The 18893-nt window shown below is 38.5% G+C and overlaps 1 protein-coding gene across 7 annotated transcripts in view; it reads right to left on the bottom strand.

Annotated features, from left to right (window-relative positions):
* The window catches only part of NPAS3 (neuronal PAS domain protein 3), an 871327-nt gene that overhangs the window by 122044 nt on the left and 730390 nt on the right, over nt 1-18893 (bottom strand). For all 7 annotated transcript variants that reach the window (XM_030813243.1, XM_030813218.1, XM_030813234.1 and 4 more), the window contains one exon: nt 4775-4949. In XM_030813243.1, coding sequence (XP_030669103.1) covers nt 4775-4949 — 175 coding nt within the window. The remainder of the gene's footprint in view (nt 1-4774; nt 4950-18893) is intronic.

Raw genomic sequence — 18893 nt, 5'->3', positions numbered from 1 at the left:
GTAGATAGCAATTTACCACAGCACAGAGGCATAAGTTGAAACTGAAGATTATTTCCATTCAGGCAAGTACTCTACTGTTTCCATTTTGCTGGCCTTAAAAACATTCGGGACGTAGCATAGGTATAATAGCATAAAAATTATACTACTATAATGATGATCCTAATGCCACAAAACAGGCTAGATTCTGCCTGAAAATTTAGACAAAACATGATAACCCATATTTTAGACAACCAATGGGTTAGCCATGCAGCTGTAGTTATTCATCATCCAAAGTACTGCCTCATGCATTTTGCTAAATTGTCTAAATCCTGGTACAGTATTGATTTTCCCCTCTATGAGCTCACACCCACCCAAAAAGCCACAAGGGCCCCTTGCCCTGGCTGAGTTCTCTCTGAAGCAGGATCCAGGCATGTTCTTCCTGACAGGGGTCCTACAGAAGAAACTGATCACTCGTTGGTGGGAAGCAAACCACTGGAGACAGAAAGGGAATTTTAACTTAGAGAAACGTGAAAATGAAAAAGCTAGTTACCAGAAGTATATACATTACAATCTTATTTTAGAAAGAAATACAAAAAACCCCATTAAACACATACATACCTACATACACAGGAACAGAAACGAAATCTAGGAGGGTACGTAGTGCATGTATATGAGTAATAATGGTTATTTCTAGATAGTGGGATGGTGGTGGTCTTTACTCCTTTTTCTCTGAATTTTTCACAATGGGCCTGAATTAATTTTATAATTGGAAAAAATAAAGCTGTTTACTAAGAAGGAAGAAGGAGTAAAACACAACACTTTTACAGCCTAATATAGAGAATATTACTATTTGCCTTCAACATAGGAAGAGTTTTAAAGTTCCTCCAGGATTTCTTAAGAGAGCTGCTTTTCTGTTTACTAAGCATTTAAAAGGCATGGCACTGAAATTTAAGAAGAAGACGAGGATAGTACTCATAATCCCAAGATGGCAGAATCATTAAGAGTAATAATGAAAAGGCACAAGCAGATCTGCAAAAAGAAAACCCTCCAAATGCCATTTGTCGGAGGTTCTGTGCTCCTCATACTGCGGGAGCCTGCAGGACAGCAAAGGGCAGTCTCTTCCAAAATGTTCCAATCAACCCCTAAATAGGCACTCTTGGACTTTATAACATTTTAAACAAGGCCACTCATTTATCTTTTGCCTGACTTTAGATTTCTCTGAGATAATACATTGACTAAACTGTTAAAAAATGTGCATACCTATAAAATATTTATTTGGGTTTGCTGTACAGTCAATGGATCTTTTTTTCTCCTCCATTGTCCTGAGGCTGAGTCAGGACAAGACAATCTCAGGGCTGGCAGTTCAAAGACACAGAATTCCTATTGTGGCATAGTATCACTGCCTCTTAGGCTGGTTTAGTCACTTATTTCCTTTTATTATAATGCCAAATGTTATTTAGATTTCAGTCATTTAGTGATGCTACGCTGAACACATCAGGGCTTCTGAAAAATTCCATACCTACTAGTCCTTTCATTTTCATAATAACCATATATCAATATCCCTTTCCCAACTAAATTACACCACTATTTAAAAAAGAATCTGTGTTTTATCAGAGTTTAAGAGATTATGATGCAATGAACAACAGTCTTCAAAAATGTTCCTTCATGTTATTAAGAATTAGGAAATCTTGTTAAAATTCTTTCGGCTTTTAAGAAACATAAGCAGCTTTGTGATGTAGTGCCTGACATGAACTTTTTAAGTAATTCCCTTGGAGCGATCATCTGCATTAGTGAAGATATTTCATTCAAGGTAGCACCCTACACTGCTTTTCAGTGTTTGAGCAGTCAATCTAATTGCTTTTTTAAGCCAAAGATAGAAAATAACCAACACTGCAGACTTTGAAGGTTAAGGTAGCTTAACGTTCTCTACTGGTGAGAGTCACATTCACTCTCAAGGAAGAGAGCCTCTTCTTATGCCACTGTAGCTAATGAGCCCAAGTTAAGTGATATGGAAGGCAGAGTTTTCAATCTCACTAGCAAGGATGGCTAAAGGAAGGCTGGTGAAGGCAGGGGAAGGAAACCTAAGTAAATTTATAGTATCTTTCAATCACACTTCAATGTTAAATGATAGAGTACCTTTAAAGGTACTCTAAAAGGAGAGAGGTACTCTTTAAAGGAGAGAGGTAACAGTTGAAGGAGATATATATTCTGCCACAATCTAGAAGTAATAATCTGTAAGAACTGTGTTCTACTAGTGTACCTAGGGTTATTTTATGCATGCTAGGGCTTCATAGAAGGCATGGGATTTATGAGAGTTCTTATATTGACATATTTATTTGGGCTTGCTGTTGTATTTAGACCCTAGCCTAGGCTACTCTAGCAGAACTGGTTTACAGGCTGTGGATTTTTTTTTTCTCCCAAAGTCTCACTGTCAACATGTATTTGGGGAGACATCAAGCTCAGTATGAATTGACAGGATGATCTAGCTTCCAAGAAGACCAAATTTAACCTTAGGCTGCATTAAGAGAAGTATAGTAGCCTATCCTGAGAAAGGTGACAGTTCCTCTGCTTTGCACTAATCAGAATATATCTAGAGGGCTGTGCTATTCTCTTCATCATATTTTTAGAGGGTTCCCTACAAACTGAAGCACAGCCAGAGCAGGATGACTAGGATGGTGAGGCTTTTAGGAACACACCATTGAATAAGGGTTGTGGAATTAGCACTGTTTGACCTGGAAAGGAGAAGGGTGACAGGAGGAAAGGAGGATCTGATGTAGTTGACTTCACATATATGAGAAGCTATGATAGGGAAGAAGGAGTAAATCAGAAATGTGGTCCCAGAGGGCAGACCTTGGATCAGTTGCAGCGAAGTAGATTTGGGCTCCATATCAGGCATAACTATCTATGAGAACTACTCAATAAGGGAGTGGGCAGCCTTGTAAGTTCATGAGCTTCCTATCAGGGGCAGGATCTAGCAGAGACTGGAAAGGTTGCCTGCTGGTTTTGCTGTAGAGATTTGGCTGCGTATGTTGGAGGTTGGATAAAAGGATCATGAAGACCCTTTCAAACTTGAGCATTTGTCATTCAAGGAAACAAACTTTTCCAAGACCTTCCCTCATACAAAGGCTTAGAAACTTAAATTCTTTCATGCTGTGTGTTTGAGTCATGACGAAGAGGTTCTCCAATCCAACATCAGGATGAAAGAGTAGAAAACCGTTTGCATGTGCTGTTTCTCAAATATGCCCAGATATGAACATTCTATTGACTAAAAAACAGTTCCAGTTATCTCACTGACATATCTGCTCAGTAAAGTCAGTGAGCTATGGTATAAGAATATATCACTTCTCCACCTGAACAAAAGTGTTTTCATTTTTAAAAGGTAAAGAATAATCTTGAATATTCTCTTTTCTCATGTGTGGGGCTCACTGGAGAAGGATGATCACCAATGCTAAGAATAATGAATGCCCTAGAAACTACAGTTAACTTCAGTGAGGAAAATGGATTGGTTCTTAAAATACTTCCAAGAGTCAAATGTTTTTTTTGTTTTTTTTGTTTTTTTTCCTTCTGTGTGAGAAAACATATTGTGATTACTTCTAGGCAGGCCAAATTATTGTCTTGGAAGGACGTTGAGTTATTTTAATGTTAATCTTAACATAGGTTTTTCTATTTTTCTTGCTAATAAAATGCTTTTGTATTACGAATCTATTTTAAAACAACAGATCAAGTAAAGTACAAGCATCTTTGAAGAGTGAAAAAATAATTTTCCAAGTAAGCAAATACAACTTTGCACTTCAAATCAGGCCTTGATTCATTAAAAAATCTTAAACTTCTCATGAGAAAAATTAACATTTAAACCACTGCTGCTTGGCCAAGCACTCCACCACACAAGAATATGAAATATCTCCTCTAAAAAAGTACAAAAAGGACAAAACCACAAATGTGGAACTTCAATTAATTTAAAGCCCCAATCAGCAAAGAATAAATCCTTCGCAGATCTAATTACCAGCGCTCTCGGAAGACCCAGGCCGACCAGCCAATCTTCCCCGTGTTTGAACAGCTTGATGAACTAGGGGACTGATGGATATCAAGTCATTTTGTTTAATTTATAAATGGATTTTCCCCTAATACTTAAATTATCATCAGTACAACACAATGAAAATGGGAACATTCTGAATGCAAAGTCTATAAGAGTCCTGGAAGGAATCCCAATGAGGAATGTCACCTCTGTTCATTCCTCTATACAATTGATCTAATTAAATACTGAGGGTAGAAAGGCAGTTTAAAATGTAGCCATTTCTGTTTTCTTTTTAGCCTTAATTTATCTGTTCACATCTTTCAAGTACCTTCTGATGCTTAAAAAAAAATAAAGAAACCAAGATTTCTACAAGTCCCTAATACTTTTAATTCTCCACAAGCTACTATTTGGAATGCCTCTGCCACAGATTTTGCTGGATAAATAAATAAATGCATTACACTTAGCCATGGTAACAATAAAATGAAGAGGGTATTCCAAATTGGAAGCTTTTCCCTCTAGTAATTTGAAAGAGAAACTAAAAGAACTAGTACCTTCTACATGTATTGTTCAACTGAAATTAGATCTCTGGATTATACTTATTAAAATGTCCCCTTATTTTCAAATCTCTTCCTTATTTAATTACTGCATGGGACTGGAAGCTGCATGGAATTGTTAAATACCCTTAGACCTATTTATAGTCTCTTCACATGGGTAACTTGAGCACACTCATTTGGCAAAGGTCCTGCCCACCAACCCACACATTGGGTTTGCAATTCCCACCTGGCTCGGGGGTCTCCGACTGAGAGGAGGAAGATGCTGAGCTGGCTCCATCCTCAGCAGTGCCCTGCGACAGGAGACCCCGCCCAGGGGGGAGCTTCATGCCCAGCTGCTCAGCCATCTCCACGTGATCTCCGGGGTGGACGTAGTCAAAGACACTGCTGCCTGTCAGCTCCACCTAGAGGGGGAGAGAAAGGGTAGGAAGGAAAGGCATTATATAGGCTTCTCCATTTTCAAATTCAACACAGTGATTCAGATTCTGAGTAGAAAAGAAAACACATTCAGGTCCCAGAAACAATCCTGGTTCTGTCTTCATCTTCAAATACTTAAGAATTCTTGAGGTGAAACAGATTTTTTTCACATGTATTTATTTAGCAATTGTTAAGCTCAGTTTTTTTTTTCCTCAGTGTTGTTTGCATAAAGCCAAAACATTCTGTGAAATGTGGACGAGTCTGCCTTGTATTCAGCTGTTTTATCCATGCATCATCAAATACTTGCGTGTTTGATGTCAACCAGATGATTGACTGAATTCTACAGTTTTCTTATTGAGAAGTTTGGGTTTTGGATAGGAACAGCTATAGAAAGAGCCAGAGATAGCAGTCGAGTGTTTTCCTTAAAATATACAGATTTCATCTGATTTCCATGTAAATTTAAATGTAAGAAGGGCTGCTTACAAATATATGCAAAGGCATAATGTTTTCATTAAAAATTACTCATTAGCTCTGTAATCGTATGAGAGATTTTCCATATAAAAGAGGTCAGCTGGGGTCTGAAGCAGCCGTATTTTTTTTTCTGCTGCAATCAGCTTGTTTTGCCTTCAATCTAATAGGATACATAGTACAAATCTCCTTGAAGGCTTTTTAAAAAATGTTTTATTTTGTGTACTCTTTGAATCAGGCTAACTCTAAAGGCAGAGAATGAATATCAAATATCAGAACTGTTTCAGCCTGAAACAGAGGCACTATTTTAATGCTGTCAGGCATGACCCCTGCGTCTGGGTTGTGCGCCGTCTGAAGGGGCAGAAGTTGCTGGTAAGGACTGTCCTTACCTCTGTACTCCTCTAATGCTCTAAGTTTTGTCTCCTAAGAATAGTGGTAATGCTCCTAACATACAACAGGGAGAGATGTGTCAGCAATAGGACAAGCAAAAGCTCTTTCCCAGGTCACTAATGGGTTTCCCGGTCCTCCGGAGTGCAATGGTTTCAGGCCAGCTATGACGTACCATGGAAGCTGCTAGAGCTTCAGACTGTCACAGGTTTCTTGGTGGATATTTACTTAGGACCCCTGCCTACCTCATTTCCCTTTCCAGGATAATTTCCAGTATCCCTCCAGATTCCACCTGCGTGCCTGCACCCTTTCATGCCAAGAAGGAAGACTGGCGGTGGAAAAACTGTCACAGAGACTGTAATACTCAGAGCAATTCTTGTCCCCAGAACTCCAAGTCCCGGTGACATGATCACACCTACTCCCAGACTCCATTTGCAGATGTTCCACATCTATCAATTAACATAGGTATAATCAGAAAAACAGGAGGCTAAATTCAGTTTGGTTAATAGCTATTCCTGAAAAAGGCTCGCATACCTTTTACGGAAAATTAGGTATTTTTCTCTTGCTATTAAATTGCACTCTCCTACTGTATCACCCAACCACTGACTATATCATTTTACAATCCCCATTTCCTCCATTTGGTATTGTTACAGAGCGTAAATCAGGATTCACAGTGATCAGCTCTTACCCTCTGGGAGGGGGGGATTACATGGAAATCCCTTTAATGTGCGCCTTGCCTCTAAGCACTTCACACAGTAATAAATGGGTAAACTGACTTTGAGCAATTAAGAAATTAAATGAAACTAATAAAATGTGTGTTTTAATATTTCTTGATGGTTATTTTGTTTGGAGATTAGTGAATATGAGGAAGTCACTCTCGTTTTGCATGGAGTCCAATTGTAGCACTTTCATAAATATTTCTGTCACTTTTCTCAAACTGATTTTTTCCTTTAATACTTCAATGTGCCTTTTGGCACCGACCATAGATTGTGAAAGGATGACAACACAAATGGATAGATTTTTTTAGGGGAGCTGGTTATTGAATATTCATGTAAGCCACTCTTATAGAGAGCAGAAATAGGCCACTCTCTCCACATCCTGATTTGCTTGGATGTGTAGATACTTCCTTCCTATAAAATAATGTCCGGAGTATGGCAGATCTAGGGCAAGACTGAGTCGTGATGTGCCACAGAGCACTAGGGCATGGTGAGGACTTTTTCTCCCCGTGGCCTCATGGGATTTCCCACCAACATACCTCAAAGCTTAATGATGAGGGCGAGGTGGGCACTGAGAGTTTGACACTATCATAGTGTTTATATGTATACTGTAGTTAAGGACGCACAGTGTGGAGGAATGCCCCACTACTTGGAGTCATAACCTGACTTCAAGACCAAAATATCCCTCCTCAGTTGTGTGACCTTGGACAATTAATTTAACCTCCCTGGGCTTCAGTTTCCTCTTCTAAAAGCGGCAGCATTGCTGCTCTGCAGGGCCCTAGGAGAACCATTCACATTGTATTCCACATGGATGCTCCCCTGGAGTTTTGTTCCTTGGGAATGGTGCAAGGCTGTGGCCCTGAGAGCTGAGAAGACAAATCTTGGTTTACCTGCCTCTCTCAGCCTAATTTTGAAAATCTAGTGAAACTATGCAAAAGAAATCACTCTGTCAGAAATAAGCACCACAAACATGTCTTGTTGTTGCTGTTTGGTGGATCAGGATGAATGACATGAAGAAATGTATATTATTGTGTAATTTTGTGTCCTCACTTCGGCACATCACTTTAGTCAGCAGTGGGTGATACATGCTTTCAGCCTTAACAATAACAATACTGGCGGTTACCTACTACGTGCAAAAAGTACTAATTTTTGTGCTTTGCTTTGATTCATCCTCGTAACAATCTTTTGAACTGGTATGATCATGTCCAGTTTACAAAAGGACCTGAATACTGGAAAAGGCCAAGGGTGGAAACAGCATTTGGTTCAAAGCCCACTTGACCTATTACCCCTCAGGTAGTAGCATTGGCAGCCATAGAGGCTAAGCAGAGACCTCTGAGTTCCCCTGTGCTTCAGCCTTGCTTTATTCAGGAAAGAACACTGAACACCATGAAGGGAGGAGGCTGAGGGCAGGCAGCCTGCCAATGCCCTGGAGCTGGAGATGCTTTGCCATTGAACTCTTTGGCCAAAAGAAGGCACTAAAGGAGGTGTACTAAACCAAAACAGAGGTAGGATTAGACAAAGGTCAACTTATATATGCCCCTGAGTCGTCATCATCATTATCATCACATCTTACATGTATCTAACACTTTCAACATTTCTCATACTGCTTTGACTTTATTTCACATAAATTTTAGAGCCAGAAGACACCTTAAAAACCATCTATTAATATCTCCTTATTTAATGGGAAAAAGCCCTACAGTCCTGAGAAGTTAAAATGCATGTTCAAGTTTACCTAGCTGTTTAGTGGTAGAAACAGGGCTGTGAGCCCAACTGTCTAATTCTCAGTCCACCACTTTTCCCACTAAACCCTTGTCTGATTTTTTTTCTCTCTTATGGATACTCACCAGGTGAGACAGACTAGAACTCATGTTTCCTGCCACTAAATTCTGTGCCTCAAAATAGACTACAGACAGCAAGACGGAGAATTTTTTGCTTGATGAACAGACATTACTTCATGTTAGCTTCAGGTTGGAAAAATAAATAGAGCTCCAATCCAGTGCTAATTAGGTACCTTTAAATCTTCAGTTACCACCTCTTCCAAAACATGTGACTGCTGAGAGCTAGGACTAGTCTATTATGTTTAGTAGGTATATTACAAATGTTTTGTTGAATGAATAAAGAATGGATATTTGCGCCTGAAAATTTCTTTTACTTGTACTTGATTTGGAAAAGTTTAAGTTGGTTCTTTTATGTTACTATAATGGCAATGTAATGATAACATTATTTATTCCTTGAAATGTGTTATAATATAGCATCATAATCTATTTATTTGCAGTAAGTCCTTGAGTTTAGCTGAGGATGGGATTGTATAAGTGCCGGGAAGGGACAGGTTTTAAGAAACTCTTCTAGAGAATAGTGTCCATCATTCATAACCCACCTGTTTCCAATCTGTGGCAAAACTCTGTTTAACTGGTTAGTTTCCAGTGTTCACACCCTTATGTCTTCATTATCTGAACTGTAACATAGTTCCATAAAAATTAATATTTCTTAACTGTCCCTTCAAATCACCAATAGTAGAAATTTAGAGAAATTTCATTTTATATTAATTATTGGTCCTGTCTTCAATCCTTAATTATGATCTAATGGAAAAGTAGAGCTTTCCCCCCTCCAGTAATGTGTTCTTCTGAATAGTGCAAATTGCATTCTAAGGCAACTGTGAGAATTTCAAAAATCCATGTTCTGTTTATGAAACTCAAGATAACAGACCCATTGATCTTTGAATTGTTTCTCTAGCAGAAGAAGAAGGAAGCGTGACTGTTTCCAACTTCACCCACTTGGTCTAACTTTACTCCAGCTGAATGGCTCTGGAAGAGAACTTACTCTCCCACGTTGCTTAGTGTATTACAAAACAGCTGAGAATGCATCAGGGGCAGCAGATAGATAGGCAACAAGTAATAAATAATCACATCCAGAAACAGCGTTTTGTTTAAACTCTTTTTTTCCTGCCTTTCCCTGCCCAATGTTACCATAGATTCCTCCAGGACAAGCCATAGTCACTGGTGCCATCCAGCATATCCTATAGTCAGGCTAAACCACACAGCCTTTGTCAAATTTATTTCACATTCTGTTAGCTTGCATGTAATTTGCACACTAGACACAGCTGATCTGGTAACTCTGAAGTTTCCTGGAAAAAAATGTAAATATATTATACAGTGGTTTGAGTTGACTTTTCCATGTCAGGTCATTGTACCCTGCTGGTAGATAGGATGGGGGACTAATTTGTCTTTTCATACGTCAAGCAAGCATGTCAATAGCCTTTGCTTGCTCCCCTGGAGTGAGCAATACTTTTTAACTACGGTGATGTACTAACAGTGCAACTCACTGAATTCAGTGCTTCCTTGATTGAAGGGGTTTGGTGCAGATGAGGAGTAGGCAGAGATTTTGTAAGTTATCTCCATATTGGAACAACTTAAGAGAATACTTAGATAAAGAAAGGCCATACATCTATTTTCAAGATATTTCTTTCTTGTAGAATATTTAAGTCTTAGGAACAATACAAAGTTGATTTTTAGCAAAAGAAAGGGTCATTTAAAACCTACTATTTGAGGTAGAATGTCATAAACCTTTTGTAAGGCTGATATTAAAAAATAACTTTGAGGGCATTGAGGTTACCAGAAGGGCTCTTAGTTAATCTCTTTCTCAGGAGTCCTTCTGCATCCAGGCCCCACTCCCTTAGGGAATGCTAGCAATATCTGAATAAAAGGTCATTCTTGAGAGAGGACTCTGTTTGTGGTAAGTGGCTCGGAAACTAAACTCCCAGGTGAGGCCTTCAGATCTAGCAAGAGACCCTGACATCCTGGTTAGAAAATCCTGAGCCAGGATCAGGTGGAAGTTCTATCTCACCACAGCAGGTCAGGATTTGTAGTTTTTTTTTTTTTTTTTTGAGGGGGGGGTGTCACATTTATATTATTGAAGGATAATAAAGTGATAAGAGAATAAAATATAATAAGATATGATAGCTTGATTAGCATAGGTTTTCTTCGGATTTACTGGTATCTTAATGCCATCTTCATAACTTCCTACATATTGCAGAACTCCACTGAATATTTATGAACTGTTTTGACAGAAACTTGATGTTCTTTACTGCTCTGTCTCATTCTATGGATTTGCTGACTTATCTGAAGAAAAACGCATAAAAGCATTGGGTCTGTTACAGAAATACGTGTATAAATTAGTAGAACAAGAAGAAAGGTTCTACATCAGAATGATGAGATAGAATGAAAAATCCTTCCTGTGTCATCAAATAAGAACACGAATCCACTCTCTTTTTACAGATATGTTAATGGAGGCTTCCCTTAGAAGAATTTTAGCTAAAAGATACCACATCATGTGTTTATTTTATCTTCAAAAATAAACAAACATTTTGACTCCCATGGGAATCCATTAAGTATGTTTTTTGTTGTACATATATTTTTCTATCACCCCGGGAGTGCCTGACTTGAGAATTGCAACCGCAGCACCCAAAGAGACACTGCATACGGGAGGCTGAGGCAGGAGAATTGCTGGAGGCTGGGAGGCCGAGGTTGCAGTGAGCTGAGATCATGACATTGCACTCCAGCCTGGGCCACAAGAGTGAGACTCCGTCTCAAAAACAAACAAAAAACCCCAAAAAACAACAAAAACAAGAGATACTACATAACCAGTTCTGAACTTTAAGATGTGCCAGAAGATAATTCCAAGGGATCAGTGGGTCTCCTAGTTCTCAGAGAAGAAAAAGAAAAAAGCAGACTGTCGGGGAAATAAAGTCAAAGAGGAAATAAAGAACAAACTGCAGCTATTAATTGAGACATGGGCCCAGTTATTTGGAAGTGAACATGTTTAAATACTTCTAGAAATAGCGTGTGTATAGAACAGATCCACAAACTCTTTGAAGATCTCCCCCATTTTTGTTCTGTTTAAGAATAAATTATACGCTGTATTTCATTTTTTCTTGTAATCTTAGATCAGGTATACCTCCATCACGCCATACTATGCAAGCAGTGGTTTTAGAACAGTATTGATGTGTCAGTATCCTTTTCTTTTCCTTAAGAGACATCAGTTAAAAGAAGAACCTAGAGAATGCCTTAATACTGAGGGGATATTACATCACAGGAATGAGCCCAGGGATTTGTGAAAGTGACTAAACCAAGAAATTTTAAAACCTTGTTTTACAAGGTTCCCATAGTTTTGAATTTTTCAAGTGTCTGTAGGGGAGAAAAGGCCAACTTTTTAGTATTTATCACAGTGCTGAGAAGGAAAAAGGATGCCATTAGAGGTTACATCATAGTAAAAAGTGAAACGACGCCAAGAAAGAAACATTAACAATCTTAAAAGTAACTGAAGTCAGTCTCTTTTTTTCTGGAGATCAAATGAATAGTAAGATGTCACTTTCAAAGCTTCTTCACTACCTTGGTGGTAAGGAGACCAATCAACATAAAATACTTGATATTGGCATAGTTAATCCATTATCCTCAAATTTTACATGTTTCAGTATTTGTCATTTAAAGCTGGATACATGTTGAGATGCGTGTTATGCGTAGCCAGACTTCAGTATCAATACGTCTCAATTTTTGTTATTGTCTTCATAGTGAATTTTGTCCTCTTTCTTTGATTGCATGAACAAGAAAGAGTGGAAAATGCTTGTAAGAAAGATTGAAATTTAAATATTTCCCTGACTCTAAACAGCCATTTTATTTTCTTTTGAGACAGGGTCTCACCCTGTCACCCAGGTTGGAGTGCAGTGGCATGATCTCAGCTCTCTGCAACCTCCGCCTCCGGGGCTCAAGCAATCCTCCAGCCTCAGTCTTTGGAGTAGTTGGGATTATAGGTATGAGCCACTGTGCCTGGCTAAATTTTTTGTATTTTTAGTAGAGACGGGGTTTTGCCGCATTGGCCAGGCTGGTCTCAAACTGCTGGCCTCAAGTGATCGGCCTGCCTCAACCTCCCAAAGTGCTGGGATTCCAGGCATGAACCACCTCACCAGCCCAGCTCTTACAGTTTTCCTAATCCAGTTAGTTACCTTTCTTTAAAATATAATAATTCTGGGGATGATTTTTTCCATTTGTATGATGAAAGCTACAAAGTAATTTTATTCTGGTCACAGTAAAATAATGTGGTTTATATGACTAAAACCTTAGATATGCTTAATGCACCCATATAACAATTATACACCCAAATAATAATAAATAATAAAATGCACAAATCATACAATTAGTCGTTCCTGAGTGTTTTCAAAGGGGCTACTGTATGGTAGAAGGTCAGCAACTGTGGTTCTCACCAGGAGTTGAGTCACAATGTTTAAGAGCGACACTGTTGCGTGAAGAAACAAACAATAGCAAAACCAGAAAGATTTAACAAAGATAATTTGTTTGTACACCTCAACAAATCTTTAAGAGAAAGCAAAACCAAACGAGGATCTTGTTTGGACTGGAGCATCATGTCAATGCTATCGCAGCTGTATTTGAAACAACTGGCTCTCCTTCTCCATGTCACCATGAGGGGTCTTTAAAAATCTTATCTAATGGGTGGATAGGTATAGTAAACCACCATGGCACGCATTTACCTACGTAACCCGCACATCTTGCACATTTACCCCAGAACTTAAAATTAAGAAAAAATTCTTAGAAAACCACAAAGTATGCTAAAATATTTTAGCCACTGTAGAATATGGGTGGTTAGCCCATGTTAAGACATTATTTGGGGAGTTAATCCAATAGGAGAACAAGAAGGAATAAAATTCTTCATGCCACGATTAATCACTGACCCTCCCGAATATCATGTGTGCACCATAGCCATGGTGTATAATTTATTTTCTTACGGTAATTCACAAGAAAAGGCCTAATATACTGCTATTTTATTTTGGCTATTGTAACTACTAACCGTTGTAGTGTTTGAGGTTATCTTCTATGAAAGCAAGTCATACCCTGAACACTCTCCAGGTGCTATTTTAAAGGAATAAGTTAAATTCACAACTGTTTAATAACAGACTGAGTTAGTCTTGGATAGAGAATGTAAATAGAACTGGCAAGTAGAAAAAAATGGGTCAAAAGAAATGACTCATTCCAGAGGCTAAAAGCCTGAGAGGACTATGGTGGTGGTGAGGGAGCAAAGCCTTTTGAGAACCTGACAGGTTCTATGTCTTGCCTCACCAGAACAATGCTGTAAACACACACATGTAATCTGGCATTTTATTTCAGGAGTTTCAGGCACCTTTGCTGTTTATCCATGAATAGTCTCTAGAGCTATGCTGCCCAATATGGAAGGCACGAGTCAGGTGTTGCTACTGAGCGCTTGCAATGTGGCTGCTCTGATTTGTAATATGCTATAAGTATACATTAACACCAGGTTTTAAAGACTTTGTACAAAAATATAAAGAATGCAAACCGTCATATGTTTTATATTGATTGCATGTTAAAATAATATTTTAGATATGTGAAATTGAATAAAAATAGCAAATCATTAAGATTCTTCTTACTTGGTTTTACTTTTTAAAATGTGGCTACTAGGAAAATTTAAAATTACCCGTGTGGGTTTGCAATATGTTTCTGTTGAACAGTGATGCTCTAGAAGCAAGAATGCTTGGAGTAGAACATGAAAATGACATGAAAGGAAAGAGGTATATGATAGTAAAAGATAACAAAAATAAAGAAATATCTATGGAATAAAAGAACTGAACTAGTATATTTAATTAGTCAATCATATATTTATCGATCATTTACTCTCTGTAAGACATTGCATTTGGGATTTTAGGAATTAAAAGAAACATAAAAACTCAGCACCTGCCCCCAAGTAGCTTACAGTCCACTTTGGAGAGAGAAGAAAAACACATACAAAGTCAAATAATATGAGAAAAATATATGACAACACAATGTAGTAGATGATTAATTTTCGACATGACTACTGTAGATCACTGCCTCTCCAGTTTCTCCAGATCCTTTAGGATTTCCTTAAAATGCAGCATGGGCTCCCAGAGAGTCTGGCTCCAGAGATCTGGGGTAGGGGCCAACATTCTGCATTTTTGGGAAGCTCCTGGGTGATGCTGAACCTGCTAGTTCACGATTCACACTTTGAGTAGCACTAGTATGTCTGCACCCAGAGGTGGTTGTGAACCAAAGGTATCTGGGACAGCAACTCCCATTCTGACTCCTCACAGAGAAAAGAATGAGAAAGGACAGGTGGCTTGGATGAAAAGATGGGAGCAATCCAGGACACAATAGGGTTTTAACTGCACTGGAGCTTATAAGAGCAGGCGTGTTGTATTACACTGTTCTTGGATGAAGCATTAAGAAGAGGCTCAGTAAACACTAAGTGATTCATTTAGGCCCTAAAGAGATAGATAGATCCATGCTAGTGTTCATTAACCGTTTCCCCCTCCTTTTAAAATACTAAAGAACAGGTTCAAGTAATCATTTATAGGAAATGTCATATCTCATTTTTCTTCTCAAGTTGGTACCACAAGGACAATTGTCTCACTGTAGACATAGGCCTAGAGAATTGCCACACTTTGAGCTAACTTCTTATCCTACACATTTAAGCCCTGGACCCATGATTTTTATCTCATTTGTTCCTGTATATGCCACACTGGAATGATCTCAGTTTATGGTGGATGATTTTTTTTTTTTTCCCAGTAGGTGAACACAAAACCCATGGTGTATTTTGGAATTTTAATTAATTAATTAGAGACAGGATTTGCTCTGTTAACCACACTTTGGAATTATTTTTTCTGAGGTTTAATTTGGAAGAATTTATTTGTAAGTCTTTTTAAGCAGTGGGTTTGAATGTCAACTTTTTAAAAAACATCTAAAATTATTTTTAAAAATTTTTGTGGCTACATAGTAAATGCATATATTCATGGGGTACATGAGATGTTTTGATACAGGCATGCAGTGTGGAATGAGCATATCACAGAGAATGGGGTTTCAATTCCCTCGAGCATTTATCCTTTGAGTTACAAACAATGCAACTACTGAATGTCACCTTTTATGGAAAAGGTCTGTTCAAAGTCATCATGTTTTTTTTTTTTTTTTTTTTTTTAATCACACTTTAAGTTCTGGGATACATGTGCAGAACATGCAGGTTTGTTATATAGGTATACACGTGCCATGGTGGTTTGCTGCACCCATCAACACATCATCTACATTAAGTATTTCTCCTAATGCTATCCCTCCCCTAGCCCCCGACCCCCCGGCAGTTCCAGATGTGTGATGTTCCCCTCCCTGTGTCCATGTGTTCTCATTGTTCAATTCCCACTTATGAGCGAGAACATGCAGTATTTGGTTTTCTGTTCCTGTGTTAGTCTGCTGAGAATGATGGTTTCCAGCTTCATCCATGTCCCTGCAAAGGACATGAACTCATCATTTTTATGGCTGCATAGTATTCCATGGTGTATATGTGCCATATTTTCTTTATCCAGCCTATCATAGATGGGCATTTGGGATGGTTCCAAGTCTTTGCTATTGTGAATAGTGCTACAGCAAACATATGTGTGCATGTGTCTTTATAGCAGAATGATTTATAATCCTCTGGGTATATACCCAGTAATGGGATGGCTGGGTCAAATGGTATTTCTGTTTCTAGATCCTTGAGGAATTGCCACACTGTCTTCCACAATGGTTGAACTAGTTTACACTCCCACCAACAGTGTAAAAGCGTTCCTATCTCCACATCCTCGCTAGGATCTGTTGTTTCCTGACTTTTTAATAATCGCCATTCTAATTGGTGTGAGATGGTATCAATTTGCATTTCTCTAATGACCAGTGATATTGAGCCTTTTTTCATATGTTTGTTGGCCACATAAATGTCTTCTTTTGAGAAGTGTCTGTTGATATCCTTTGCCCACTTTTTGATGGGGTTTTTTCTTATAAATTTGAGTTCCTTTTGGATTCTGGATATTAGCCCTTTGTCAGATGGACAGATTGCAAAAATTTTCTCCCATTCTGTAGATTGCCTGTTCACTCTGAGAGTTTCTTTTGCTGTGCAGAAGCTCTTTAGTTTAATTGGATCCCATTTGTCAATTTTGGCTTCTGTTGCCATTGCTTTTGGTGTTTCAGTCATGAAGGCTTTGCCCATGCCTATGTCCTGAATGGTATTGCCTAAGTTTTCTTCTAGGGTTTTTATGGTTTTAGGTCTTATGTTTAAGTCTTTAATCCATCTCGAGTTAATTTTTGTATAAGCTGTAAGGAAGGGGTCCAGTTTCAGTTTTCTGCATATGGCTAGCCGGTTTTCTCAACACCGTTTGTTAAATAGGGAATCCTTTCCCCATTGCTTGCTTTTGTCAGGTTTGTCAAATATCAGATGGTTGTCGATATGCAGCATTATTTCTGAGGCCACTGTTCTGTTCCAGTAGTCTGTATATCTATCTGTTTTGGTACCAGTACCACACCGTTTTGATTACTGTAGCATTGTAGTATAGTTTGAAGTCAGGTGGCATGATGTCTCCAGCTTTGTTCTTTTTGCTTAGGATTGTCTTGGCTATAAAGGCTCTTTTTTGGGATAGAGACACAAAAAACCACTCAAAAAAAATCAATGAATCCAGGAGCTGTTTTTTTTGAAAAGATTAACAAAATAGACCACTAGCCAGACTGATAAAGAAGAAAAGAGAGAAGAATCAAATAGACAAATAAAAAATGGTAAATGGGATATCACCACTGATCTCACAGAAATACAAACTACCATCAGACAATACTATAAACACCTCTATGCAAATAAAATAGAAAATCTAGAAGAAATGGATACATTCCTGGACACATACACCCTCCCAAGACTAAACCAGGAAGAAGTAGAATCCCTGAATAGACCAATAAAAAGTTCTGAAATTGAGGCAGTAATTAATAGCCTACCAACCAAAAAAAAAACCCAGGACCAGATGGATTCATAGCTGAATTCTATCAGAGGTACAAAGAGGAGCCCATACCATTCCTTCTGAGACTCCTCCCTAACTCATCTTGATACCCAAACCTGGCAGAGACACAACAAAAAAAGAAAATTTCAGGCCAATATCCCTGATGAACATCGATATGAAAATCCTCAATAAAATACTGGCAAACCAAATCCAGCAGCACATCAAAAAGCTCATCCACCAAGATCAAGTTGGCTTCATCCCTGGGATGCAAGGCAGGTTCAACATACGCAAATCAATAAACACAATCCATCACATAAACAGAACCAATGACAAAGACCTCATGATTATCTCAATAGATAAAGGCCTTCGATAAAATTCAACACCCCTTCATGCTAAAAACACTCAGTGAACTAGGTATTGATGGAATGTATCTCAAAATAATAGGAGCTATTTATGACAAACCCACAGCCAATATCACACTGAATGGGCAAAAGCTGGAAGCATTCCCTTTGAAAACTGGCACAAGGCAAGGATGCCCTCTCTCATATTCAACATAGTATTAGAAGTTCTGGCCAGCGCAATCAGGCAAGAGAAAGAAATAAAGGGTATTCAAATAGGAAGAGAGGAAGTCAAATTGTCTGTCTGCAGATGACATGATTGTATATTTAGAAAACCCACTCAAGAGGCTGAGGCAGGAGAATGGTGTGAACCCAGGAGGCGGAGGTTGCAGTGAGCTGAGATCGTGCCACTGCACTCCAGCCTGGGCAACAGAAAAAAAAAAAAAAAAAGGAAAACCCCATTGTCTCAGCCCCAAATCTCCTCAAGCTGATAAGCAACTTCAGCAAAGTCTCAGCATACAAAATAAATGTGCAAAAACTACAAGCATTCCTATCCACCAATAATAGACAGAGACCTAAATCATGAGTGAACTCCCATTCACAATTGCTACAAAGAGAATAAAATACCTAGGAATAAAATCTACAAGGGATGCGAAAGACCTCTTCAAGGAGAACTACAAACCACTGCTCAAGGAAATAAGAGAGGACACAAGCAAATGGAAAAACATTCCATGCTCATGGATAGGAAGAATCAATATCGTGAAAATGGCCATACTGCCCAAGGTAATTTATAGATTCAATGCTATCCCCATCAAGCTACCATTGACTTTCTTCACAGAATTAGAAAAAACTACTTTACATTTCATATGGAACCACATTTTGGAATTTTTAATCTAGCTTCTTCCTTCTCCCAAGAGAACTCAGTAGAGTTGTTGTCTTTTTACTTGACCACAAGTCCAGCAACAGTGGTGCTAACCAACTTTTCTTCCTAGGGCAGGCAGAAAGAGCTCAAGATGAAGAGTATTTCAATAATGCTCTTTTAAATGGGCAACCACAAAACCTCAACCTGTGTGATCTACTATCCCAACACCAAATAACTTGTCTAACTGCGCATTTCTATGCCGTCTAGATATGGTGGCACGGCTGAGTAACTGAAAGACTCTTTCAAAGTTTTGCTTTAGGTTGTGAACCAACAGCCAGCTA

This window comes from Nomascus leucogenys, chromosome 1a, assembly GCF_006542625.1.
Source record: "Nomascus leucogenys isolate Asia chromosome 1a, Asia_NLE_v1, whole genome shotgun sequence".
Classification (NCBI taxonomy): domain Eukaryota; kingdom Metazoa; phylum Chordata; class Mammalia; order Primates; family Hylobatidae; genus Nomascus; species Nomascus leucogenys.
Note: the sequence above shows the minus strand (reverse complement) of the source record. Positions and strands in the feature narration are given on the sequence as shown.